Source organism: Haliaeetus albicilla, chromosome 2 (genome assembly GCF_947461875.1).
Source record: "Haliaeetus albicilla chromosome 2, bHalAlb1.1, whole genome shotgun sequence".
NCBI classification, from domain to species: Eukaryota; Metazoa; Chordata; class Aves; order Accipitriformes; family Accipitridae; genus Haliaeetus; species Haliaeetus albicilla.
Genome location: NC_091484.1, coordinates 18538861 through 18566840, shown reverse-complemented (window position 1 = coordinate 18566840; position 27980 = coordinate 18538861). Strand labels below are relative to the sequence as shown.

The 27980-nt window shown below is 39.9% G+C and overlaps 1 protein-coding gene across 3 annotated transcripts; it reads left to right on the top strand.

Moving 5' to 3' along the window:
* Positions 1 to 7: 7 nt before the first annotated feature.
* Positions 8 to 27308, top strand: RBL1 (RB transcriptional corepressor like 1). Of its 3 annotated transcripts, none has more exons than XM_069808503.1 (22): positions 8 to 208; positions 468 to 601; positions 1610 to 1810; positions 3264 to 3328; positions 3418 to 3546; positions 3652 to 3812; positions 4545 to 4594; positions 6347 to 6533; positions 7999 to 8165; positions 11570 to 11682; positions 12165 to 12268; positions 12847 to 12984; positions 14681 to 14845; positions 15018 to 15153; positions 17157 to 17369; positions 18359 to 18537; positions 20147 to 20323; positions 21762 to 21833; positions 22017 to 22101; positions 23827 to 23993; positions 24437 to 24601; positions 24837 to 27308. In XM_069808503.1, the coding sequence occupies exons 1-22, from the start codon at positions 71 to 73 to the stop codon at positions 25005 to 25007; spliced, it is 3117 nt and encodes a 1038-aa protein (XP_069664604.1). In that variant the 5' UTR covers positions 8 to 70; the 3' UTR covers positions 25008 to 27308. The 3 variants fall into 3 exon arrangements, with proteins under 3 accessions (XP_069664604.1, XP_069664594.1, XP_069664583.1); XM_069808493.1 differs by having other exon boundaries at positions 17103 to 17369; positions 18413 to 18537; XM_069808482.1 differs by having other exon boundaries at positions 9 to 208; positions 17103 to 17369.
* Positions 27309 to 27980: the final 672 nt, after the last annotated feature.

The following is a 27980-nucleotide window of genomic DNA, read 5'->3' as shown; positions in this document are numbered from 1 at the left end:
CGGAAGGTGCCGCTCCCTTCCGGCGGCGGCGTTTTGGCGCGCGGAGCGGCAGGGCCGGGCCCGGCCCGCCATGTCCCGCCGGGAGCCGCCGCCCGCCGAGCCCGGCGCCGCCATCGAGCGGCTCTGCCAGGAGCTCAACCTGGACGCGGCCAGCGCCGCCGAGGCGCTGCGCGACTTCACGGCGCTGCGGGGCACCTACAGCCTGGAGGTGAGGGGGCCCTGGCCCTGGCCCTGGCCCTGTCGGGGCGGAGCGCGGCGGGCTGCGGCCCCGGGGGGCGGACGGGGTGAGGGGGCCCGCCCGCGCCCGGGGCGGCCTCCGCCCGCAGCCAGCGCTGCCCACCCGCGCGTGCGTCCGCCCGCGTCAGCGTGCGTGCACGGGCGGGGCGGTGCGGCGCGGCCCCGGGCCCCGCCGGCGGCCCCGGGCCCCCGCCGCCCCCCGCAGCTCGCCGCTTCCCGTGCCCCGGCAGGGCGAGGCGCTGCACTGGCTGGCCTGCGCCCTCTACGTCGCCTGCCGCAAGAGCCTGGTGCCCACCGTGGGGAGCGGCCTGATGGAGGGGAACGGCGTGTCGCTGACCAGGATCCTGCGCTCCGCCAGGCTCAGGTGAACTTGCCCGCGCGGCTGGTTAATTAATCGCCGTGGCTGATGAATTGCCGGCTGCTCCGCTGCGGCGCCCGTTCACGCGCTGCCCCGGTAAGGCCACCCGTGCAGGGACCCACTCCTTTCCTCACGGCTCCGAGCGCTGCAAAACACACGTCCCGAGGTAATCGTGTAAAAGCAATAAACTCTCTTTTGCTAAAAATGGAAATAAGATGCAAATTTGCGTAATTTGGTGCTTCCAGCCTTTGAAAAACCAACCACGTCAGACCAGTGATTGTTCCACCCATGCCAATTATTTCTTTTTCTTTTTGTAACTAATTGAAATGCAGACAGGACCTCTGAACGTTCTGCTAGCAGGCCAGATAAGACTCGTGTCTGACTTGGGATTCAGGCTAAATTGCTAGACATAGTGCCAACGGCCGAGCTCAGCGTTCTGCCAACACAGAACTCTGCGACCACGTAAATATTTATGTACTGCCGGGGCTTTCTGGCAGGCACCTGCACTTGCCACTGTAGCTCTGACCTGAGATGACAGAACTCGGAGTGTTTCTCGTTCCACTTAAAGACGTGTCCTCAGCTGAACTGCCAGAGCGGGGTTTGCCAGTGTAATTGCACCTACAGCTAATGGGGTTTTGTGTAGGTAACTTCGACAGGCACAGACTCTTGTTTGTGGTTTTGTTGCCTCCCCCTCTACAAGTGCAGAGCTGTGCCTGCTCTTTCACTTCTACCCCTTCCCTAGCTGACACAGTTATGCGGACAGCCTTTAAATAAAATCAGTGGTTCTGTGCCTGTGCTTCAGGGAGAGTCAAAGAGAAAAACCAAAGTGATACAAGGCAAAAAGCTTACAATATATACTGTTTGGGAGTCTATCAAAATAAATGGTCAACCTATATATTAGTCACATTAGTCGTTAAGGAGTAAATCTGTTGCATTTTGGCTTTTTAAAAAGTTCAGAATACAGGAAGTTAGTTAAAGCTCAAAATAAAGCAGACTTTTCTTTTTTCTTTTAAGTTTAATTCAGTTTTTTAGCAAAATGAAGAAGTGGATGGACATGTCAAATCTACCACAGGAATTCCGAGAGCGAGTGGAGAGGCTGGAGAGAAATTTTGAAGTCTCAACTGTGATTTTCAAAAAGTTTGAACCAATATTTTTGGATATATTTCAAAACCCTTACGAAGAAACTTCTAAACCACAGCGAAGCAGGAAACAGAGGTATTTCTGAGAGTTAATGTTACTTTTCCCTGGAAAGGGCTATACCTAATAGAGATTAATGAAAATTAAGATCATTATTTGTGCTTTTAAAAGTTACATAAAGTTCTGAAGTGATAGGGCCTCTTTGTGGCCTTGATTCTGAAATGCAATGAATACAGAAACACCCCTAATCTTGGTGGGGTACAGCTTGCATCAGCAGAGCTTTGCATCCGGTGGCTGTTGACGCAGTTCACTGTAACATGCAGAAACTGGCCTACAGTGAGAATGTCTGTGTGGTGGGGAGAGGTACAGTGAGATGGATTAACTTGAGATACAGCAAGACCGACACTTAAAACGTTTAGCAGAAATAGCTTAAGTAGCTTGGGAATATTTTGCCTTGGCAAAGTGCCGGCTGAGGTAGCTGCTGTCGTGACATAATCCCTCTGTACAAAGCGGCATTACATCCACAGTGACCTACGTGTTACGGGATTTTAATGTGATTGCCATATGAGTGCTAACATGCAAATGGAAGGAAGTTACAGCTGATGCACTCATTTTTATGACAAACTTAGTAACTGGTGGTATCGTCTTCCAGACACACACAGAAGTTCTGCCTTAATTAAAGGAGCTTGTCTGTATTCCCTGCCAACTGTGCAGCCGTCTCTGTGGTAGCTTTACAGCAAGAGTGTAACCTTAATGATGACGGAGCTGAGCTGAGTCTGTGTGAGATATTTTTGCCAGCTCATGTGTGTCCTCTGGATGTGAGGAGGGATATAGCTCCACATCTGCAGGTAGAAAGGATACTTCTGCTGCTACAGCTCTTTACTTATGGCAGGGCATCACTTTGTGGGCATCGCTGCATATTGGGAGAAGTTTTGTTGGTATGCTCTGTTAATGTTCTTTCATGGGAGCAGCACTCATTAGTGTAACTGCAGCTTTAGCATCTGTGTGGGCTGTCTTGAATAATGTATTCCCTGGTTGTCCAGCTCCATGGTTTTGGATGATCTCTACTCCAAACATGATTCAGCAGATGAGCTGTAATACAAGCTGTAGTTGCATATTTTGAAGGGATGACTGATGCTGTAGTAAAATATTTAAGAAAAACTGTCACTGGAATTTTTGTAGCCCTTGGCATCTCACTGCCTGGAGCTGAGGGAGGATTCTGTTAGAGATGCGACACCAGCAAAATAGCGTGTCTGGAGTCACAGACCAAAGGCAGTCGTTGGCTTAAAAAGGGGTCAGAAGGTTGGGGATGCTGTGCAAAACTCTCTATGGAGCGAGGTAGGAGACCGTCAGTTAGTGAAAGCTGAAATAAAGACATGTAGCTGAGATAGTGCCTTCGTGTGAAATTAAGGCAGACAACGGCTCTGACTGTTATTGTGAGCAAGCAAATGGAATGAAATTCTCACTGTAAAACAAGCTTCAGCTTTCTGGAACTGAAGACTGACTTCTCCCTCGTTTTCCTCATTGATAGGCGGGTGCCATGCAGTGTTAAAGATCTCTTCAACTTCTGCTGGACTCTCTTTGTGTACACTAAGGGTAGGCTTGCCTTTTTTAGCTGCATGGTTTGTATGCATCCTGAGCTATGAACTTCTTTTGTGTTGCTTGACATGTGCTGTCTCTTAAAGGTAATTTCCGTATGATTGGAGATGATTTAGTAAATTCCTATCATTTGCTTCTGTGCTGCTTGGACCTGATTTTTGCAAATGCCCTTTTGTGTCCAAATAGAAGAGAATTGCTAAATCCATCATTTAAAGGTACAGTGGGGACAGATTATTTAAAATCAAATATGCTTTGTTCTCTTGTTTCTTTTTAAATGAAATTGAAGGTTGGTTGTCTTTCTCCCCCCTCCTTGTTCTCAGGCTTGCCAGTGGACTTCCACGTGACAGAGATCAAAGCCTCTGAAGATCCTCGTTGCATCATTGCCACACTGTGTGAGCTGCATGATGGGCTTTTAGTAGAAGCAAAAGGAATAAAGGAACACTATTTTAAGCCATACATTTCAAAACTATTTGATAGGAAGGTACATCTTAATAGTTTTAAGAATGCATGGTAGCGCTCAGATGAATGATTGGGAGACCATTTAAATCCTGCAGGTTCTGCAGTAAAGTGTACTAACAGGGAAATGAACTTGGGCTGGGTTAGGTTTTCTTTGTATATATTTTAGCAAGAACAGAATTTACTCTCACTTATAATGATGTATGCTGTAAGGTCCCCTGTGTTTTGACTTTTTATGTCAGTGGAGAATCTTTGCTTTCCTTTCCCGGCAGTGTAAAACTGAGTTGTGGATGATAATGTTTTCTTCAGGCAAAAAAATAATCTCATTGTGAAATAATTTTATGGGATAACTGTCATGATAGCGTGGGTCCTACTGCTTGTCTTGGAGTTGAACAAAATGCTTTGGAAGGAAGAGGTTAAGGTTGCAGGTGTACAAATTGTCCTGTCTGGTTTTGATCCTGGAAATCTTTTCCAAGCTCTCTGGAAGTTTCTGTGTAGTTGTTCATCAGGTCAGTCCCTAAATAGCAGTACTGTTTCTGAAGAGTGAGTTTATCTAGGGCTTGGATAGAATTGGGCTTTGTCCTCATCTGTTTGTCTTGCTAATGGCATTGTAGTCCTTTTGGTCTAGGCAAAAAAAAGTCTAGTTATGCTCCTAAATCTCATTTCCATTTTGGCTAAAACCATCATGCCTTCACACTGTTAGAGCTGGAACAGTTTTGATTTTATTATGTAAGATATTTCTGCTTTTTATTCTTAGATCTTAAAAGGAGAATGTCTGTTGGATCTTTGCAATTTTACAGAAAATAAGTAAGTTACAGCTTATGTTCTTAATCATGGGGTTTGGTTTCGTTTCTAAAATACAGGCCTTTGAATGCTAAATCTCAGGTTTTCCTGTTCCTTTATCTTACCATAACTAATGTTTTTTAATTATTTGACAATCAAAGCTGCTATCTGGCTGAAATGCTTTCTGGATCTGAGATGTGTCAAATATCAGGGGGTCAGCTGCAGAGTTTCTTCCTTAATGTCAGGTTTTATGGTGCTTTAACCTGTAACCTTTGAGTAATCTGATGCAAATCACAACCTTGACTCTGAAGTTCATGGATGTGTTTCTATATACGCCTCAAATATTACACCTGAGTAGGTAAGTGTTTGGATTCATTTATCAGTCTCCAGGTGAGTGTATAAATCTGTGAATGCAACAAAAGTACTCAAAAGAAGAAGCAGCAACAATTGCAAAGCCACAAAAAAGAGGTAGAGCGTTTCTGTGGGAAGCAAGTATAGTTGTTTCAGAAACTTTTTATCTTCACTTCTGAAAGCTAATTTAAATGCAAAATATGAGCAGCAGCTGCTTTGTTCTAGATCCCTTAAAGGGTTTTTTTGCTGTTTCCAAAAATACCTAATGATTTGTTTTTGCAAGTTGAGTTTGTAATTTGTTGGTTTGCTTTGAGAATTTTGAGCGAAGATTCATTTGTTTTAACAATGTAAATAACACTGAAGTTTAGATGTAAAATGGTGTGATCCATTTGAACTTCTCTTAGTATTTATACTTAAAAATAATAGTATTTAATAATACTGTCATGTGGAATGATGCAGTAGTCCCTGTTCTTTTGTAGAAGTAGCTTGACATCTAAAGGAAACATGGAAGTGTCTCTTGTTTCCTTGTCCAATCTTTTCATAGACCTTTACTTTTTCTAAAAGACCTGGGGAGGGTGAAACTATGATACAGTCAAATTCCTGTCGGATTACAGAATCACTTGCATCATGAATACATTGCTATGATTCATTAATATACATGCTTAAGTGGTAGCTTGAATTGCTAAGACACTTTGCAGGCAAAAGATATTTTGTATAGCATTCACGTATCACAAAGAACGTGCAGGCAGGATTTATTGATGTGAGCTGTTTCTGATTTTTATGCAAAAGTTTAATTCTGCTTCCCAAGTGTAAGTTTAAAACTTTGCAACCTTTGTGAGATTAGACATTCCTGTTTCACAGTTGGGTTAGCTGGAATAAAGAAAATGAAAGATTTGTTTGGTATCATATGTCAGTGGTGATTTTAGAAATTGAATCCAGGCAGATAGCTCTTAAATTTCCCTTCCTCTGTACCATTATGAAAATTACAGGCTACCAAGTGGCAAAAGTGGAAATCAAAAGTAGCTGGTGTAATGCAACTACCATTAATGTGCTCCACGTATAAAAGATTTAACCTCCGATCAGCTGAGTACTTCCAAACTGTTTTATTTGCAACTGGGAAAGAAGTAAAGTTGTTTTTTCCTCCTCTTACCGAGAGCCAAATGTTTGTGGTAAGTTAGGAGGAAGAGTGGTCCCTGCAGCAGGTCATTGAGAGAACAGGTGAGGTTTAAGTATGAAGGAAGGTAGGGATGACTGCAGGCAGGTTCTTTGGGGTAGTGAAGTTTTGTTTACAAGCAGCAGTGCTGCTGAAAGTATTAAACGTTTTGAACACATGTTGGGTTCAGTTTTGTACCTTAGCTCCACTGACACCTTTTTTATTTCTTCAGCAGTTTAACCTTTGATATAAAACCTGGGCTTCTCTTTCAGCAAAGCACTGAATAAAGAGTACGAAGAGTATGTTCTGACAGTGGGTGACTTTGATGAGAGAGTTTTCCTAGGAGCTGATGCTGAAGAAGAAATTGGCACTCCTCGGAAATTTCCTGCAGACGTGCCAGTAGGGAAAACAGCAGCAAGAGCTCATGTGGAGTGTCATCTTCAGCAGCATTTTGAAAAGGTGATTCATTTAACATGTTGATCTTGCTTAAAGTACTCCTTCAAGTTTTTCCATCTTTGTATGCTATTTAAATCACTGAGGTGACTTTGAATTTCTTCAGCTTCTTCCTGAGAGGAAGATGATGAATGCCATTTGCAGGCTTCAGTGGATGCTGTCTTGCTAAGGAGAAATGGTGATGTCTTCTTTCCTGTGGAATTTAGTAAATAACTATTCCTTAAACAGGATGAGAGCACTTTCATGCGTGTAGTCTGTTTTTTGTCCAAGAAAAATCAATGAGACCTAAATATATAGGTCTTACCATTTTGTTCAAAATTCATTTATACCCCACAAGAATACCATGAAACCTTTGTGCTGGATTAATTTATTTGTTTTCCCAATAATTCCTTTTTTAGGACAGGAAAAGTCAACTGTGTACTATTCTATGGAAAATAACATTCAAGACATAAAACCCACCAAAGTCTAATTCTTCATTACAAAAAGTAACCTGTAAACAGAGTTAATGTTTCACTATGTTTAAGAATGTAAAATGTATTTAATGAAGTTGGCATGTGGGAAAACACTTGATTGATTACTTTTTAACTTGGATAAGGGTGGAAAAATGGTGCTGGCTGTGTGAAAGAACTACATGCTGTTTGATTTACATGTCAGTTAAAAAATAAGAGTACTTATTACAAGATACTAGTGCTGGTGTGAATTAATTATATGGCTTAGCTTTTTCTCCCAAATACAAGTGTATTTCATATTCAGGCAAATTAAAGACAGGGATTTGGAGTGAGTTTATCGATTTTTGAACTTCAGTTTCTATAGTATAATAATGTCCTCGTTGCTACTTATGCATACTGACTGCAGGCTTAACCTTTCCTCATTATTTGCCTTGTGTCTTCAAAATGTAGTCTGTTCTAATAATTCAGAACCAAATACTTTATTGCATCACTGCCAGAAAGCAGGATACAAATAAGTAAGTGTGGTTGATACAGCTCCTTCTGCTTAGTTCTACATCATTCTTTGAATAAGGGAGGCTCTAAGTCCACCAGGACAGCATTTCCCAAAGAATGTTTGCCTCTGACCCTCTCCTAGGTAGCTCTGCCACATACTCCTTGTGTCACTCAGTGAGTGGAAGCATACACTTTCTCTTTCTTGCCCTGTATTTTTCAGTGTTCAAGTGAGCTTAAAAATGAACAGGTTTTAAGATTTAAAGTCTCATTTTCCTATATTTTATTTTTAAAAAACCTTTGAGTTAATTTTAGTCCACCTGAAGATTTGTTGTATTTTGTATTTATGAAGTTCTGAGAAAACTTTAACTAATTTGTAGTCAGTTTTGAAATGACAGGTTTGATGGCAGCCTTCAGATAGCGTACTAGTGGTGTCATTTTAATCTTTGGAGCGATTTTGCAGGAGATGCTCACTTGAAAGGTTTTTGAAACAGTTCTGTTGACTGATCTTATTTATTATTTTTCTCTGACAGAAAAGGTCATTTGCTCCTTCAACTCCACTGACTGGAAGGAGATACCTACGAGAAAAAGAAACTGTCATCACACCTGTTGCTTCAGCAACACAAAGCGTGAGCCGGTTGCAGAGCATTGTGGCTGGATTGAAAAACGCACCGAGTGAACAACTGATAACTATTTTTGAGTAAGTACGTCCACTGCAGCTGCTCTCATACAAACGGAAACTCATCTGGTCATGCTTGTGACTGCTTTCTTGCTCAGATTTGACTTTGTTTGGTGCAGAATATTTTTGTCTGTGTTTCTGTGTTATTTCTAGTTGAAAGATCTTCTGTTTTCTAGATGATCTCATCTTCTGGAGAAGGATAGCTGTACACACACACACACACCACCCCCGCTGACTTGTTGCCACCATTGTATTAATGTAGCTTCAGTTTTTGCTAATGTTAATTTAGCTGTTTGTCTGCTTGAAAGCCAAATACTTGTTTGTTTGTTTTAATTTTTAAACAAGTATGGCTCATTTAAAAGATCTGGTAGCTATGTTGGCAGAGGTTTTGGGGGAGGAGGGAAACGTTAGAGTCAACAAGCTATAATCTTTGCCTTAAAGAGTTGTGAAGATATGACTAAAAGCAGCCTGAAGGCTCCCCATTTCTTCATCATACTACTTCAGGATATCTTAATCTAACTTTATAGCATATATATAAGCCTAGCAGTGGCCCTAATTATTGTCAATGCTGATGTCTTGTATAGCAGCAGCAATGTTTTCCACTTCTCTAGTTGTTCTGGTGGTCGCTCCCTAAGCATGCTTCAGCTTATTGGTTTCCTCCCTGAGCCGTGATGTCTGTCCTAGGGCAGGCGTCACAGCAGGAGTTAGAGCATTCCTAGTCAAGAGCCTCTTGCTCAGCCCTTACAGCTGCTGTATGATACTGGGAAATCATAATAAGTGACTACTGAACACAACCCCAGGCTTTCATGATCACCATTTCTAGGACAGAGTCCCAGTTATATAGATCAACCTATATTTTTGGCTCCTGAATGCATGACTGCATGCTGGCTGTAGTGAAATGCACATGAAAATGTTGGTACATAAGCAGATGAGTATAAACAAAATAGTTTCAGTAAAAGGTAGATTGGTGTTGCTTCATAGCTCATAAAAAGCAATAATTTAATAGTAAATATGTGTAGAGCTGTTGGGTGTTTGCCTAACATCCATGCAAATTAAGCCCTTGCGGTATTAGGGTGTAAGGTATCTGGATTTTTTTTTTTATTAATCAGAATGGACGTTTAGTATTAGCACTTAACAGCTGAAGTGCAAAAGTAATGTTTTTTTGTAAAGCAACCTTCATAAATAGGTGAAAAATACTACTTTTAGTTCTCATCTTTGGAGTTACGTATATTTTGAAAGTTTTGCTAGCGCTTGTTCTTAAAAGTTTACAAATGCTCAGCAAGATGCCTTTCTGTTTTGAATGTTTCTTTGATTGTGTTTTTGTAAGGACTGTTTGATATTATTTATATTACACAATGAAAGCATTAGTGTGTCTGCAATCTCTAATGAAAAATATGTTTGTTCAAGTAATAAACCAGTCTGTCAAGAGAGGTGTAAATATTAAAACGGGGAAAAGAATTGAGTAAACCTCTGACAAGAAATGTTTTGAGTACTTTGCTCATCTTGGATATGAGTTCAGCAAACACTAGGATATGTACTGTCTGATTAGGAGAAATGGAAAGAAATGTGTTTTGGACTATGTGTAATATTCTATGCTTTTGAATATTTTCTCTTTCAAAGTAACATTCCTTGGAAATATAACTTTGAAGTTAATTAGAAGGCTTTGTTCAATGAAACCTTAGTTTATTTCAATGCTAGCTTTTCAAAATAGTTTAGTGTCTTAATTTGACACTAGTCACAAGCCACTGTCCTCTAATACAGAATTGCTGGAAAATCTGGAAGCATTCAGAAAGAGCATCTCCAGACAGAGAGATTCTCTGGCCCCTTTTTATGATAGTGACTGTGTGGAGTTCGTCATTTCCTCTCTGCCTTGCTAGTAAATCAGGTATTTTTGGAAAGAAGCTTACTCTTCACTTTGAAAGCTTTCCTATACTCCTTCAAACCGCACCTGGTTTGTGTGGTCTTGTGGATGTGTTTGGTTGTCTGTTGTAGCATCCTTCCTACTACCTTGCTCCTAGCAGATAGGTTTTTCTCCTGAGTGTGCTACTGTAGCTCTTGCTTTCTCCTGCATTTGTTCCAAAATCTACATAGCCTCTCTTAACTCTCTTAGGAAAGGAAAAAAGGAAACAATATTTCTGTATGTTTTATGTTTTCCTCTGTTCTCTGTGGTAATACAGGTGTATTGGCTTTGTGTGGCAAGGTTTTGGTAGTGGGGGGGGTTACAGGGGTGGCTTCTGTAAGAAGCTGCTGGAAGCTTCCCCTGTGTTCAAGAGAGAGCCCATACCAGCCAGCTCTAAGATGGACCTGCCGCCGGCCAAGGCCGAGCCAATCAGCAATAGTGGTAACGCCTCTGTGATAACATTTTAAGAAGGAAAAAAAAGTTAGGACAGATGGAAAACGGCAGCCGGAGAGAGGAGTGAGAACATGTAAGAGAAACAACCCTGCAGACAGTGAAGGTCAGTGAAGAAGGAGGGGGAGGAGATGCTCCAGGCGCCAGAGCACAGATTCCCCTGCGGCCCATGGTGAATACCATGGTGAGGCAGGCTGTCCCCCTGCAGTCCATGGAGGTCCACGGTGGAGCAGATATCCACCTGCAGCCCGTGGAGGACCCCATGCCGGAGCAGGTGGGTTCCTGAAGGAGGCTGTGTGACCCTGTGGGAACCCCGCACTGGAGCAGGCTCCTGGCAGGACCTGCGGATCTGTGGAGAGAGGAGCCCACGGAGCAGGTTTTCTGGCAGGACTTGTGACCCCATGGGGGACCCACACTGGAGCAGTGTGCTCCTGAAGAACTGCAGCCCGTGGAAAGGACCTATGCTGGAGCAGTTCATGAAGAACTGCAGCCCGTGGGTGGGACCCCACACTGGAGCAGGGGAAGAGTGTGATGAGTCCTCCCCCTGAGGAGGATGGAGCAGCAGAAAATAATGTGTGATGAAATGACTGTAAACCCCATCCCCCTGTGCCACTCGGGGGGGCTTGGTAGAGAATCCGGGAGTGAAGTTGTGCCCGGGAAGAAGGGAGGGGTGGAGGGAAGGTGTTCTGAGATTTGGTTTTATTTCTCATTACCCTGCTCTGGTTGATTTGTAATAAATTGAGTTAATTTTCCCCAAGCTGAATCTGTTTTGCCCGTGATGGTAATTGGTGAGTGATCTCTCCTGTCCTTATCTTGATGCACAAGCTCTTTGTTATATTTTCTCTCCCCTGTCCAGCTGAGGAGGGGGAGTGATAGAACGGTTTTGGTGGGCACCTGGCATCCAGCCAGGGTTAACCCATCACAACAGGTTATTGTCTGATAAGGAAAGCTCGGTATAACTAGCTTCTCTTCTTTTTATTTGGGTGGTATTTTTTTATTTGTTTTTTCTTGAGTTTTTTTTGAAACTGGATATTTATTTATACAAACAAGGCTTTCTCTTTGCGTTCTGCTTCAGGTCTTGTGCACGCAGCCCTATGGGAAGCATTACGAGCAGAGTGAAAGAAATAGGTGAGATGTTCTGTCGCAGCTACACTCAATCAACAGATGAACAGCCAGGATCTCATATAGGTATGGATGTGAAATGCATGGGATGTTTCAAAATATTAAACCAGGGCAAGTGAAATGCATACATATACTATCATCTAAGTATTTAATACAGTGGAGCTGTTTTTAACCCAGAACATATCCAGACAAAAAACTATTGCTGTCAAACAGAACGCTGTAAGGAATAAAACTTTATTACAGAGTAAAACCAAGGTTGCAGTTCAAAATGGGATAACTGAGAGAGCATTGAAACTATAGCAGCTCTTAATAAAAATTGTAAACTTTCAGTCGTCTTAGATTTAAAATTTAAAGGAAACAGAATACAAATAGGAAAGTTATTATTGCACCTGTCTGCAAAATTACATCACCAGCAATATTAAAATACATAATCCTTTAAAACATTTCTAGAATGTTGTGCTGTTCTTGATCTCTGAACATACTTTTTTGATTTGCAGAGTCTATACATACACGGCATTGAGCTTATCTCTGTTGGTTTTAAATTTCAGATTTTGCTGTAAACAGATTAAAACTGGCAGAGATCTTGTACTATAAAATCTTGGAGACTGTAATGGTGCAAGAAACACGAAGACTACAAGGGAAGGATCTGACTGTAAGTAAAGAACTGGCAAAAAAGGAGAAGACTCTCTCTGCAGAGACAAGGGCAAAGCAGAAGCCCAGGGGATTATCTTCAGACAGTTCCATAATAGAACAGTCTGCAGTAAAGCAGTCTGTCTATATTGTTGATATTAAAAAGGGGGAAATATATGGGAGGTCCCTAAATGTAGTTTTTTCTGCTGTTAAAATGGTATAATTCTGGCATAACTAACCATCTTGATTTGTGTTGCCTTCTAGCATCATGACTTTATGGACAGATAACTTTTTTCTCTTCTTTATCCAATTAATATCAGTACTTCATGTTAGACAGCAGTGCATTTGCTCTGCTTTGTGATTCACAATAAGGAGGCCAATTCATTTGGCCATAGTCTGAAAAATGTGATGGTTTTGGCACTGTTAATCTAATTCTAGTCTTTATCATTCTAAACTTCCCTGTAAAAAGAGGAGACTGTGGAAGGTAGAAAAAAGCAGTAGCTCTTCTCTCCAGCAATAAGCTATGTAGTATTAGTGCCACAAAATTCAAACTTCATTTCCCAAACTTCAGATTATTGACATTTTCTGTAATCTTTTCAGGCTCTCTTGGAACAAGATGTCTTTCACCGCTCGCTCATGGCATGCTGCTTGGAGATCGTGCTTTTTGCATATAGCTCACCTCGTACCTTTCCCTGGATCATTGAAGTTCTTGACCTCAGGCCATTCTATTTCTATAAGGTAAATAAATACTGTCTTAGGACTAGATCTGTATTAAAAATGGTATGTTGCTGGATTGACAGTCTTAGAGGATGATGCTCTTCCTTCCTAGGTAATCAAGGAGTAGGACTGATGTTAATGTATAATATGCCTATTCTAAATTCTGTCTGTCCTTAAGTGTATTACCTGGAATGTGTAATGCTGGAGTTGAAGCTGAAATTTAAAGCAAAAAAACCATTTTGTAAATGGTACTTACTGTAATGTGCTGTTGATAAACTTTTAGTTCTTTATATATATACACACTTTTAGTAGAGTAAAGCATTCAAGCATGTAATTTGGTGATATTCATATTTATTGACTGCAAGCTATAGTTCTGATTATTAGTGATAAAATAGCAATAATATTCTTTGTTGCCTTTGGCTACTACTACTTATCACAGGCTTGCTTTGTTAAATTTTACTTTCTTCTCTGTTTTGTTTTATATAACAGAACATAAAATTTCTTTTCCTGGGCATTCTCTTTTTGCTCTTTTTTTAACCTCATTCCCCCCTGCCTCCAATGTCATTTCTGTTCTTTGACTTGTTTGATGCTTTTGTCATCTATCTGTGTGCCTCCTATTTTTACTAGATACCTAACAGCTTACTGCGGTTAGTCCTGAATAAATCAGAAGTAGTTCTGTTTAGATGATAACAACCAAAAAAATTGTACCCTTTGGGAAAGCTGTTTTATATTCCGTTCTCCCTTCTTTAATCCTCAGATGTACAGCAGTAGTGAAACTGAAACAAATCTGTCAATATTGCTGTGGCTTTTGGTAGCCTACATCAATACCAGATGCACTGGTGCAGATCCAACTTTGTGGAAGAGATTTATGTTTGATTTTAGTTTTCTTTGCTGTTCAGTGTACATTCTTGCAGCACTCTTACTTGAAAAAAATTGCCATCACAAAGACTTCACAGGAGAGAACCAATATTTATTATTCCATTTGTGCCATTTGTATCTTTGTTCTTTGCGTGCTTAGCTTCTGTAGTATAAATAAGTAAACACACCAGTAAGTCCTCCAGGGAAGTTTTATGGCATTTCCATCTCTGAAGCTTTAGAAAAACAGGCTGAATGTTCCTCTGTCAGAAATAACATAAATAAAATTGATCTTGCATTGGAGCATAGGGATGGAGTATGGTATTTCAAGGGCCCTTTCATCTCTTTTCAACCCTGATTTGTACATGTTAAGGGTTCTAATCTTTTCTTAAATGAAACTTTAAAACAGTGGTTTTGAACCCTTTTCATTATGGGGTGCTTGTTTGAAAGGAAGAAAAGCTTAAATGCTGGGCTTCTCATGTACCCATCCTAAGCGGATATACCTGCTTATATCTTCCTAGGTATGCTGCACATGCTGGATGAGCACTGTGTGTACTTAGTACTTTCATTCTGTACATGCTTAGCAATGGTGAGAGAAAGCCGTAAAAAAAACCCTGGGAGTGGGTTGTTCTGCATTGATGGGACATCTGCTGTCTACTTCTAACTCCTGGATTGCCTTTGGGAAAGGGGGTTAAAAAAAGAGGTATCAGAAGAGGGTCAGGGAAGATTAAGATGCAAGAAGGAGGCTGGAGCATTCTATGTTGAAGAGACATTTTGAACAGGATCCTGAAACAAATGATTTGATAGTGTTAAGCATGAGTGATATGACTTTGCTCTTGTGCTTGTGTCTTATTACCATTAGGTAATTGAAGTACTGATTCGGTCTGAGGACGGACTTTCCAGAGACATGGTGAAGCACCTCAACAGCATTGAGGAACAAATTCTCGAGAGTCTCGCCTGGACTCGGGACTCAGCACTCTGGAATGCTCTCCAGGCCTCAGAAAACAAGGTCCCAACCTGTGAAGAAGTATGTTACCTGTTTTCCTTTTATTAGGAAATTTATGTTCTTTTTCTTACTGTTGTTTTATAGTAAAACCTGTTGAAATGAGACAATTGCTGCAGAAAAACTTCTATTAATAGATTGGCACAAAGAAGGGAAATTTATTTGTTATCTTACACTAACATTTCTTATTTCTCAGGTAATATTTCCCAGTAATTTCGAAGCAAGCAATGGAGGAAGTGGGCTTGGGCATTTGCCTATGATGCCGATATCTCCTATAATTCATCCTCGAGTAAAAGAGGTTCGGACAGATCTTGGTGGGAGTTTAAGACGGGGTATGTTCAAGGTTTCTGATAAGATTTGAATGTGTGAATTTGGGGAGAGGAGGTTTAGACTTAGTTGTAACTGCAAAAAGCAATCTTGAATCTGAATTAAGCATTCAGAATTGTGAAGCGTCTTATTTGATCAAGGGAAAGTCTAGATTCCTGTGTCTTACTGGCAGCGGACATTGGTGATAATGCTTCAGTTCTGAACTAGAGCAGGTTTTGCTGCTGTTATGATGCAAGGGTTACCTCACTCTCAGGTGGGTTGTCATCTGATGGCTTATTGTCCTTTGCTGTTCAGCTTTTTCCAGTGGGGGTTTTTTTTTTTGCTGCTGTTGTTGTTTGTTCTCAGTGAGTTTGATGGGATTTTAGTGACTTTTCAAATGGAATGCCACAGCTGCATTTATTCCCCCTTCCTACAGAACTTTTTTTTTTTTTTCAGGAGGGGAGGACAGTACTTTGTCTGCAGTATTCTTCCCTCGGAAGAGCTGCCTAGCTCTTTGCAGGTTCCTAGGTATCACACAGAACTCTCTTGCAAGTGAAAGTGAAGAGGCAGTGGCAGCACTTCTGTTGCTTTTTCGTACTTCCCTAGTTAGGAACTGCTGCTTTTGTTGTATCCCAAACAGTAGTCCATAGGTTCTTGCTGGTGCACTATGGACTGATTGGTGTTGTGATGTTGTCTCCTTTTGTGTTTGTATGGCAAATTGCATTACAAAACTGTTTTTTAAATACTCATTAGGAAAGAGATGTATAAGCAGTTGCTGTAGATGTCATGGTTAGTTGTTTGGTGGAAGGGAAAGCAACTTGGAGATGGTGTCATATATGGGTAGGGCTGTGTGAGATTTCATCTTGTATATAAGAATCTGGTACCAAACCCTCCTCCTAACTTCAAATGGAAAGTGGTGGGGATTGGAGATGTTTATTTCCCCCTGGTACTAAGAAAACCATCCTGGCAGAGTTAGAAGTAAGGTCTCCAATCAGTCTTACTTGGCCAGTTATCCAGGTTTCTGCTTGGTGGGAAATGGGAAACTGGTGTCATTGGTGTCCTCGTAAGTGGCTAGCAGACTTCAACAGAAATGCAAAAATCCAGAGGAACAGAAGCCTGTAAATTAGTATTGTGTACTTCAGCCTTGCTACTGGAGCAAATGTTTGAAAGCAACAGAAAAGCCTGAGAGGAACCAGGGGTGGATGAGGGTGGAGGCTTCTGACAGGGGTTAGTTTAGAGAGAGTTTAAAAGCCAGAACATGCAGAAGACAGCATATCCAGGGAATGTGGTCAGTGTTCCTGTAAAGGAATGTGTTCAGAGGAATATCACTTGCAAATATTACTAATCTGCTAAGCAGACTGGAGCAGTTGTAGTGAGGTGGGTGTTGGTCTCTTCTGTCAGGTGGCTGGAGATAGGACAAGAGGAAATGGCCTCAAGTTGAGGCAAGGGAGACTTAGGTTAGATATTAGGAAAAATTTTTTTACTGAGAGGGTTGTCAAAAATTGGAATGGGCTGCCCAGGGAAGTGGTTGAGTCACCATCCCTGGAGATATTCAAAAAGCAAGTGGACAGGGTACTTCAGGACATGGTTTAGTGGGCATGGTTGATGGTTGGACTCGATGATCTTGAAGGTCTTTTCCAGCCTAAATGATTCTATGATTCTAAGTATCTGTAATCCTGCATGTTCCTCGGTCTCTGAAATTAGCTTGGTTACTCTTGTCTTCCACTTGGTACCCGATTGTGAAACTGAGCTGTCTGGGATGACTGAAAAATATAAGGAGACAGTTAGGCTATAGGTCTTGTTCATATCGCCTAAGAACAGTGAACTGTGAGATTAGTTCTTAACTAGAAGTGTTTTCTTGTACTCTGGTTTTGTAGTTTGAAGGTTAGCCTTTTCCCCTCCTATGGAGAAGTATTCCTATTAAGCTGCTCCACTTAAGGTGGTTATTTCCCCCCCCCCCTCCTTTGCATACTAGACATGCAGCCATTGTCACCAATCTCTGTTCATGAGCGCTACAGTTCTCCTACAGCTGGAAGTGCTAAGAGAAGGCTCTTTGGAGATGACAGCCCCAAAGAAATGCAGATGGAAAAAATTTTAACCGAAGGAACTAAGTTGACAATTGCTCCAGCATCAAGTATTGCTGCTGAAAATGTATCAGTTTCTCCTGGCCAAACAGTACTGACCATGACAACAGCTACAGCACCAGGAAAAACTGGACAGAAGGTTACTATCCCACTGCATGGTATGAATTCTTCCCATTTTTCTTCTCTATCAGATGTTTTGCTTCTTAAGCAAATAAATGCAGCTTCTTAAGATCTGCTCAGAGCGAACATGCATCGCTTTTTCTTTTTTAAAAGAACATGTATCACTTTATCAAAAAAAAAAAAAAAAAAAGGTTACGTTTATACTGATGTCTCCTTCCATGGAGACATTTGATATCTGACAAGCATCCTGAGGATTTCTCCTTGCGAACAAAGTTGTGGAGTTCTTGCTTCTTCCAGTTACATCTCACCACTGATTAAGCAATGCTTTGGTTCTCAGCTCCAATAATGATTTACTACTGTTTGTCTTAACTTTGGTCTATTATAATCTTAAAAGGCTCTGGAATTTCTGCATATTAAGCCTTTCTTAAAAGGCTTCTGAATTAGGGCTGCATATTAACATTAGCAAAATAGTGGGGGATTTTTGTTTTGTTGAAGTTGGGTGATGCTTGAATATTTCTGAAAATGATAAATAACAAATGAGTTTTATAGCCTTTTTTAATTTTGAAACTGGGTCTATAGATAAAGATGAAAAGTAAAAAATCTCCACTTTTCATGCTTAAGGAGATTTTCAGCAAGAGAATTTGACTACTGAGGAAATTAATGAGGACTGTATATGATGTGCTGTCAGGTTTGCATAATAATACAAAAAAAAGAAAGGGAGTGCCCACCTCCCCCAAAAGAGTGGAACACTGCCTACAGAAATTGTGATTTCTTGTAAACTTTGTGCTTTCAGATAGTTTTAGAAATGATCGTTCACATTCATGTTCTTCCTTTAAGCATTACCAGAAATGTAATTTTTAATCATTTCTGAAGGCTCTGAGGGACAAAGAGCCTTTTTAGCATCCAGTACAGAAGGATGAGATGTCTTTAGTATGAAATGTTTGTGAATGAATTTATGATTTGCAATTTAACTCTGCAGCATGAGGAGAGCAAATGGTTTATTTCTGGATGCTTATATCATTTCCAGGTGTTGCAAATGAAATGGGTGGAATCACACTGATACCCATTTCGATGAATTTAGGTCAGCCGTGTAAAATGGAGGCTCAGGCTCCCTGCCACTCTCAGGTGAATCAAGTACAAGAAGTGCATCTGTCATCAGCAAGCAAACCAAAGAAAACAGGATCCTTGGCCCTGTTTTACAGAAAGGTAAGTGTTTTTATTAGGGAGTCATGCTTCACTTCTGTTCATGGCCATACTGAAACTTGCCTCTTTGTACAGTTTTCGTTACCGTCAGTCTTCGCGTACCTTTCCTTTGGCATGAGCAGTTCTTATATACCTGGGAGGAGAAGGGAAAAGATGTTGTCAAGTGTTGCAGAGAATCCAGTTTCCCCCTCTTCCCCTCCCCATGAGATGTTTCATATTTTTTTTTCTTTTAATTAGCGGCTTCTATAAATAACTACCTAAGAAATACTGGTAGTTTTACTTCTCTTGTCTATTTTTACTGCCTGCCGCATTTACAAGGGTTAGACATACCAGAAATGGGATTATTTTCTGAGGTCTACCCAGTAGTGCTGATCTTGCTGGTATGGGGCCTCAGAAAGCAATGATGAGTAACACACTATCTAAAAATTTCTAGAAAGAAGGAACTTCTTGAAATAATGAAGGATTTAAGGGATAAGTTAAGAACTGGGTGTGCTTCAGAGAAACTTCAGATTACTTGTTTCTAGTTGCTTTCATTTCTGGTGTGGAGTGTGTGAGGGGTCTTTGGAGGAGGCAGGGGTAACTTGCCTAACACCTGCAAAGAACATATTCCTAAATCAATCTCTCAAAAATATTAGATTTCTTTTGCTGTTTATTTTCTTACTAGAGAAGTTGTTTTCAGTGGTTTTCCTCTTTTAAGGTATCTTTATTGTAAACCTAGAGAATTCTACATTGAACAATCCTTAAGGTAAATCTTAATACAGAAACTAATTCCTGGAAACACTTGTAAGCCACATCCTGTGTCTGAACTATTGGTTCTTTCATTTTGGTAGTGACAGTCTGTCTGTCTTTGAGAATGAATTAAGAATTGGTTAGCCAGCTGCCAGGCATGAACTCAGACTGCATTTTAGAAGCTTTACTCTGTCAGGGAATACTTCAGCTGTAGCCATGTATTTGACAAACAATGTGGTAGGCAACATATTCCTCTTAGTTATGAAGGAGAACTAAAATCTTTGCTTAAATTTGTCTTTAAATTTTGATCTTCTATTTACAGTGATCATCATATTCAAAATGATAGTTTTTCCCTACTTTTCCTTTCTTGTTCCTGTTCAGTAAAGCAAGTGAAAATGAAATTAACTTTCTGCTTTCCAATATATTGTGCCTAATTACTATCCATGAAGTGAGAACTTCTGAAATAAATGGAAGAAGGCTAATGTTGCACTTGATAGTTATTTCAGGTTTTGAGACAGATTTTTGGTAATCAAAAAGAAAAAAAAAAATCTGGCAGCTTGCTAATCTAAGATTATACTTAATCATCATTAAAGTATGTCCCTTCTTTGTGCTTGCTGGAAGTGTTCCATTATAGTGAGTGAGTGATATGGTATAGAAGCTATAGTCGTAATGTTTTTAAGCAGATTTCCTATAAGCATTAGAGATCTGACACTTGAACAGAGTTGACAACTTAGTCTTTGAAGACATTGTCTTGGGCAGAGGGGGGAAACTTTGCAGAAATGAACTATTCAAATATAGAACAGCTCTACTTTAAGGACTTTCATTTTTGCAGACTAGGTTAAGCTCGTCTGGCTTGACTCTACTGTGTGTCTTATTCTTCCAGGTTTATCATCTGGCAAGTGTGCGCTTGCGTGATCTGTGCTTAAAATTGGATGTTTCCAATGATTTGCGCAGGAAGATATGGACATGCTTTGAATTCACATTGGTTCATTGTGCTGATCTAATGAAGGACAGACATTTGGACCAGCTCCTCCTCTGTGCCTTTTATATCATGGCAAAGGTAATCTGTAGTTTTAAGGAAGTCAGGGAGTTTTATGTCAATTGAAAATGTAAATTGTGTTCACAGTTTACAGTTTGATTGCTTTATTCATGTCGTATTACTGGAGGCAAGTGAAAAGTCCTTCCAAGAAGTGGATGAAGTCCCAGTATATTTCTTCCTTGTTTTGCATAATCTTAAAAGTTCCCATCAACCAGCAAGTTGGTTGAGAGGATTTTTCTTCTCTTCCTGAGCACATTCACAATGAGCACTTGTCAGGCCCATATTTGTGTTTTCTACCCTGTTTGTCATCTTCATGATCTATGTAATCTGAACTAAAAAAGCCATTACAGTTACAGAATTATGCAAAAATCTGCAGGAGCTCACAAGCTTATGTATGGATGGAAAGTTTCTATTCCACAAAAATCCTCTTAGCTTTTGAAGATTCAGGTTGAGGAATTGAGCCGGTTGCCTGTTACTCGTACTTCTTCATTTATTATTCAGTTTGCCAGCATTAATTTAAGGTGTTATTAAGTTGGATTATGAAACTGGAATATTGGTTTGACTCAAACTTGAGAGCTGATGGTTACAATGGCTGTCAAGTCTGATTCAGACACAAATTCAGGAAAGTGAAACTAAGCCCAGGCTCCTCTAAAACACTGGGGATGGATTACCTTTTCTTCTTGAGGAAGACAAATGAAGAGGAGCACTATCTGTGGAGGGAGACTGATGTTCAAATAGTGAGTACCTGTGCTCTTAACTGTAGCATAGCTTAGGCTCATTTGACATCAATACTGATAGCTGTAGAAAAGCAAAACCATTGAGTAGTCAGTGCTCTGTATTTTATCATGTAGTTTGTCAATTATTTTTTTTAAATACAGTCTTCTGAGTGCTGTCTCCAGTGCAGTGTGAGACCTGACAATTTAGCCAGAGATCTTGATATATTCATTCTCTCCTGGCTCCTGCTACAAAAGTTGTTGCTCATCCGCTATTAAAATCACAGATGCATAGCTAAAAAACAAAGTCTTTTAACAAATGAGCTATTTTGAAGTACGAAAGAAAGCTGAAATTGCATGTGTGTATATACCTGCCTAGTGTTTTGTTCAGGATTTCCTTATTTTCTGTTTAGAAAAGTTAAGGCGTCCAGTTTTCAAATTTACAAATACATTTTTGACTTAATATTTCCCTTCTTTAATTTTTAGTATCACTAGAAGAAAAGTTGGAAAAGGAATAATTCCTAAGTGTCATAAGCATAAAGGCTTTCATAGCTAAGAAACAAGGAATGCCTGAACAAGAAAAAAGCTTGGTTTTTCATATTGTCCTCACTGGAACTAAGTTTTTAAATTATGTATTCATAGTAATACAAAAAAGCTGTATAGAGGGAAGCTAATTGAATAGACTGGACCTGAGCAGCCCGACCTTGCTGCTTGCACTTGGTCTTCAATAGCCTTTTCTTTTCCAGGTAACCAAAGAGGAAAGAACTTTTCAGGACATAATGAAAAGTTACAGAAATCAGCCACAAGCAAACAGCCATGTGAGTAAATAATATTGCCTTTCCGTTTTATAAATCTTAGGTAGAGGTGGCTTTTCAAATGTTTATACTGATAAGGGGAAAAGTCAAATCCTCTTTAGTGTTATATTCATTCTTATTCAAATGGATTTCATCTAGTCTTTTGACTTCCTTGTTTTCCTTGACAAGAGTGTTTTTCCCTGGTAGGTTTATAGGAGTGTCTTGTTGAGAAATATTTCTGCCGATGTCCTATTGGACAAAAACGCAAACCAAGATGTGGAGATGACAGAAGGTAGGTACAGCAAAGTAATCTGCAGTTTTTGAAAATGTACTTATGGGCTTTTAAAGAACTGAATTGTCAAGTAATAAGGAGAAGTGAAGCAAGTTTTACAGTTTTAAATGCATTCAAGAAAAACAAATGCATTGTTGAAAAAGAAACCATCTTGTCAGTAGTCCTCCTGTGTGTTAGATATGGAAAATATGCTTCCTAGTTGAAAAAAAAATGTTTAATTTTGTTTCCTTAAATTTGATTGCTTGAGCTTGAGGTGTTTCCTTAGTGTTCGTGATAGTGTAGTTCTTCTTGGACAGCAACACTGGTTAACAAAGAAAGATGAACGGTACCTGGAAAATTGACAGGGTTTTGTTTGAGGTTTTTTTGTAATATCATCTATCCTGAAGGCTTAAATAGGGAGAACTTGTTTCAGAAAATAAAATGGTGACTCGCTAAGAGCACCATTTTCTTATATTCAGGTTTCTTTTAAATAGTTGATACATTGTTTGCTCTGGGTTAGAGGAGAAAAGAGATAGGGACAAGAGTAGTATTTGAGAAAAGCATGAAAATTGTGCCATGACCATTTTTAATGATGTGTCAGGAAACTGAGATCACAAGCCCATATATGAACCCATGAGCAGAGCAGATCTGCAGTCAGGACACACACAGAAATTTAGAAGACTGTTCTGTATGGTAAATTCCCACTGTGGGTGGGATTTCAACTGTTTGAATTAGTATTAGAGCCATTTTTTAAATGCCTTTTGAGGATTCCACCAGGTTCCAGGAAAGTGCTGATCTCCTGTAGGTTCAGCATCCTGTCTAGTAGCTCCACAGTTCTTGGATGTTGTAGAGCATCTGGAGTTCTTGTGTTTTGTCAAACAAATGTACTTTGTTACAAAGTTCTTCTGTTGCTTTTCCTGCCAGACTTTTTCTTCAGTTAATAGACTCGTATCTCCTTTATCTAGTGTTAATCCTGCTCTTTTAACACTAGCTTACAGGAACATATGCTTTTGTTGTGGCACTAGGCAGTTACACTTCTGCATATCAGCTGAAGCTTTTGATGTTTGTCTTGTAGTGCACTGATTGCAAGAGGTTTTATTCTTTGTTGCCCTATTTTGCTTGGCAGTAAGCAGTACGGAGGATGAAACATAGAAGGTTGTATTCAGTAGTAGTCCGGCTTAATTAGGGGAGAGAGAACATTAACAGAAATATACTTGCTGTGTGGCTGCAGCTTTTTCCACTGAAGAGCCGTTTCATAATATGTCCGAGCAAATGATGCCATGGCTTCCTTGCAGCAGACATGAGTTGAGTATGAAGCTATTCTTCGCTAGCCGATCACTAGAAACTTTCACAGAAGCTAAAAGCTAGGAGTTGTCAGACTGCTTAAAACTTAGTTTTAAGAGCACCAAATGGCTTTGTACCATTGCCCAAAATAAGCATGGGAAGAGGGGTCAATTGTGCTACAATTTTTTGCTACAGCTATTTCCAAGTTTGGAATAAAGATTTATGTTGGCCTTTTTAGCCATAATCCACTAGCCTGCTAGCAGCGATTTGTCGTTCCTCCTAATGCTCATAACCATCGACAGCACACCCTGCTCCTGTCTGAAGCACATTTCTTTAATTCATCTCATTAACTAGTCAATTTATGGACAAGTTCTTGTCAGTTGGACATTATAGGTTTGAATCTGAAGCGCCCAGTTTGCTGATGCTATGCTTCTGAAATCTGAAGCGCTCTCTTATTATTAGACTCGTCTGTGAAAACTGGCAGTTCCTCAGGACGATCTGCAGCAGAGAACTCCAGTGAGTCGGGAACAGAGGAGAGAGGAGATCTTATTAAATTTTACAATGCAATCTATGTAGGAAGAGTAAAATCATTTGCACTGAAGTACGATATCACAAACCAGGATCACATAGTAAGTAAAGTATTTTGGATTTCTACTCTAATAATCAGACACAGACTTGTTTTTTCCTGATGGTTAAACGTGTGTCAATAATTTTGTTCTGTTATCCACCTGGTGTGGTTACAGAAGTCAGGTAGTTGTAGGTAATGGTATGGGGACTTGCTTTAAAAGCCTTTCAAGGGGACAAATGCAGATGCAGTTCAGTTTACAACCAAGGTTTCAGCTTCTTTATATCGATGCAACACCCATTTGTTCAAATGCCTGTGGAGCATCTGTGTAACGCATCTGGAAAATACATTTGTTCTGTTGTTTGGTAGATACTTGATCTGTTTAACTGTTGTGGGATAAAATCTTCTAAAGAAGATCTGGAAGTGTATTAATGTTTCCTTCTGTGAAGTTACTGCTCTGAAATATCTTCTGATTCAGCTCCTATACAAATTTGTCCTCTCTTGCAGATGGAAGCCCCTCCCTTGTCTCCATTCCCCAACATTAAGCAACAGCCAGTGTCTCCTCGACGGATCTCTCAGCAGCACTCAGTTTATGTTTCGCCTCACAAGAACGGTGCCTGCTTGACACCTCGAACTGCACTACTGTATAAATTTAATGGGAGCCCTTCAAAGGTAGGAAGCACGAGAGGGTTAATCTCCTAATTAGGACGTGTTCTAATGCAGTGAGGTTTCATTGAACTAGTCTCTCAGTTTGCAGTGAAGGGTAGAATTCTTTATGTAGAATCCATCACTTGCTCAGCAAAGAGGTTTGGAATAACTTTTTCTTCTCAGGTAATTGAAAACCAGAGCAAGTTTGAAATGGATTTGTAGTAACTCGTGACTTTTCTTTTTTTTATCTTGATCGTAGAGTTTGAAGGACATCAACAATATGATAAAACAAGGTGAACACAGGAGTAAGAAGCGAGCAATAACAATTGATAGTGACACTGAATCCCCTACAAAGCGACTCTGCCAGGAAAATGATGACGTTCTACTTAAACGTCTCCAGGATGTTGTCAGTGAAAGAGCAAATCATTAAAACTGTCTGTTTTCTGTGGGGTCTAAAAGCTGTAGGGTTGGATACAGCTGTTGCGCTATTTATTTCTTGCTTTTGTATACAGACACTGCCAAGTTTCTTTAACATTGAACTTTCACCTGACTTCCACAGGATGCAAAAAGTGAGGGTTAAGTAGTAAACACCAGATAATGAGAGGTGGTGATCATCTTCATTCCCAAAGGCCACGCTGTGCTATAAGTTACTCTATTTGAGCTGTTTTAGCAAAAGAGTGATCTGTAGAAAGCCATATTGGATGTTCTCGAGCCTAATTTAGAGCATTGTGAGTTCTGAGTGTAACTCAGCTTCTAGTAACATTGCGTTTATTTTTTGAATAAGAATGAGAAGGAAATGAGTGAAGTCAGTTAAGTTTCCTCAAGCTTTTGGTATTTGGGGAAGAAAGTTTAAAAGTGCCTTATTTTAAAAGAATGTCAAATTTTATGCATTATTTTACTGTGGAGTAACTGGAGTGGAGAACAAGTTGATCGTTTAGCCTCAAGAAGAGCTGAGCTGTTTTGAGCTATGATTTGTGCTGTGCTCCATCTCCTATCAGAACTTCAGTAAATGTGTATGTTATGATGTGGATCAGACAGCTTTTGCAATAACAAAGGCAATAATCAAAAAGTACAAATAGCAGTGACTTAAATTGGACACTTGACATCTGATAAAGCACTGAGATATGGTTCAGTGAGTCTGAATTACCTTTCTCTTGAGCTAGGAAATGCTGCCATGGGAGCTGCTTCTTTCCAGTTGGAAGCCTGATAGCAGCTCTGCCATAGAAGCTGTTCATATGCATTGCAGCCTACCCATGAAGAAGTACAAGCTGGTTACGGTTGAAAAACAGCTGGGGCTTTGTCCATCTTACAGCTGTTCAAATGCACAAATTAATTTAACAATTGTACCTCTTCATTTTATTTTTTCCTGAAGATCTTAGCCTCTTGTGTAGTATCTACACTGAATGTAAGCCCATCAGATAAGGTGTGTTTGTATATATGGGGGTTTTATAGCTATTAAAGGCTTGGATTCATTGGAAATCTGTAAATTCCAGCATCCAATTCTTGTAACTGAGTTTTTAACACTGAGGATTTAGTAGGGTTTATTTTACCAAAATGGAGAAAAGTCAAGGTTTATTCATTACTGTAAATCAGTAGCTTGATCTTATTTTGTAACTGCATTTAAGTTTAGAGCCATAGAGAAACTTCTCAGCACTGTATTTTTCAGTTCATATGTATATTGAACTGAAAAAAAAAAATTGAACGATTACATAGGACTTGTTTAAGGAGCTCTGTTTACTTCATTGTTTGGTTTGTTTAGTATATGCTGCAAGATCTGCTGTACCACAGTTCCAGGGAAGAATACTGCAATGATTTCAAGCAGTTTCAGCTAATGAATCTGGCCAGCAGTGATGGAGGAAAAAAGTATCTAAAAGTGTATGTGTGCAGGGACCCTACTCAGCAGTGAGTAGAAAGTTTACAAACTCTGTAATTTGTTTTTGAATTATTAATTGCTTAAATATTTGATTTTTTTTTTTTTTTTACTTTCCAAAAAAGGTGCTTATTTCTGAAAGGTTTGACCGTAGAGAGCTGCAGTATGAGGAAATGGCCACGCAGTGGACTAGGTTTTATGTAGATTCTTGTGTTCAATTTCCTGTAATTGAATAAAAATTCAATTTTTAATATTTTTCTTCACATCTTGAGATAAAAAGTACAAGAGAAACAGCCTTTCTGCCTTGATCTGCTCATCAGTGCTGTTACAACTATAACCATTCAATGTATGTACCCCACTCCCTAAAAGCCTCCTCTGTTGTGGGGGAAATGGGAAATCTTGATTTAGCTTTCAGTAGGGTCTGCTTTATTTGCGTGGAGGATTGCAGCCTTTCCGGATGGGAAACATCTGATCAGGTGTAACAGCGTAAGTCTTTCAGCAATATTGTATGACCAGAGTTGAGTTGATTTGGTTTTAATTAACATCATGTGCAGATCTCTTCTTACCTATCTGCTCACCACATTGTTACTGTATTCTCTGAAACTAGAAAACTGATGGTGCTAAAGTCCTTACTCGTTGTCATTAAGTGTAGTGTTTTTTCATTAGAAAAATGAATGTACAACAACTGGATGCAGTTCAGATTTTTTCACCTTTTTAGGTGATGATAAAAAATATATTTGGACTTGTTTAACAGCTAAAACAATAGCTTGTATGAAAACAAATAGCTTGTAATAGTTTTGAAGTGCCTTCATGTGTAAAGATGTATTTTATAATAAACAATTAAAAAGTGTTTTAACCTGTGTTGCTATATTTCCTGTGGTCTTTCTATGGTAATTCATTAAACAATGCCTTCTGTCTGCATTTTCTGTAATGTCAAAGACCTTAATCATTTTTATGCTCCCTCAGATTTCTTTGGGATTTTTTTTCATTTTTCATGGGATCCGTCTCATGTTTCCTCCTGAGGTTTCTGTACTGTTTGCGCTTCAGTCAGATGTGATTTCTGGGAGAAGGTAAGTAATATGTGACATGAAGTAATGGAAAAACACTGAAAAGGAGAAAATCCTGCAGTGATAGTGACATGCCTACAGAGGGAGGTGTGACTCCAGCATAGGTGAGCTGTTGGACTCCCTGTGGGCTCCTAGTTCTTCACCTCCTTGTGCAGATTCAGTTGTAATGATTACTTTGACACCAGAGCTTTTGTTTTAGGAGACGAACTGTAGTTACCAATCCAAAGGGCTGTTGAGGGGCATAGCTGTGGAAATGTGGCTGGCTTTTCTCTTTATAAACTTCCTTTTGCAGATAAGACTGCTAGTGAGGGGAAAACATCGCAGGCACTGTGAAGTGAGAAATGAGGCTATTATATCCAGGTCTTGCAAACTGCATCCTGTCTGTTGGACAGTGGTTTTCCCCAGCCGGACAGATTTTCACTAGTTCTCCAACTGAAAATAATGCCTACTTAATGCTGCTTGAAGT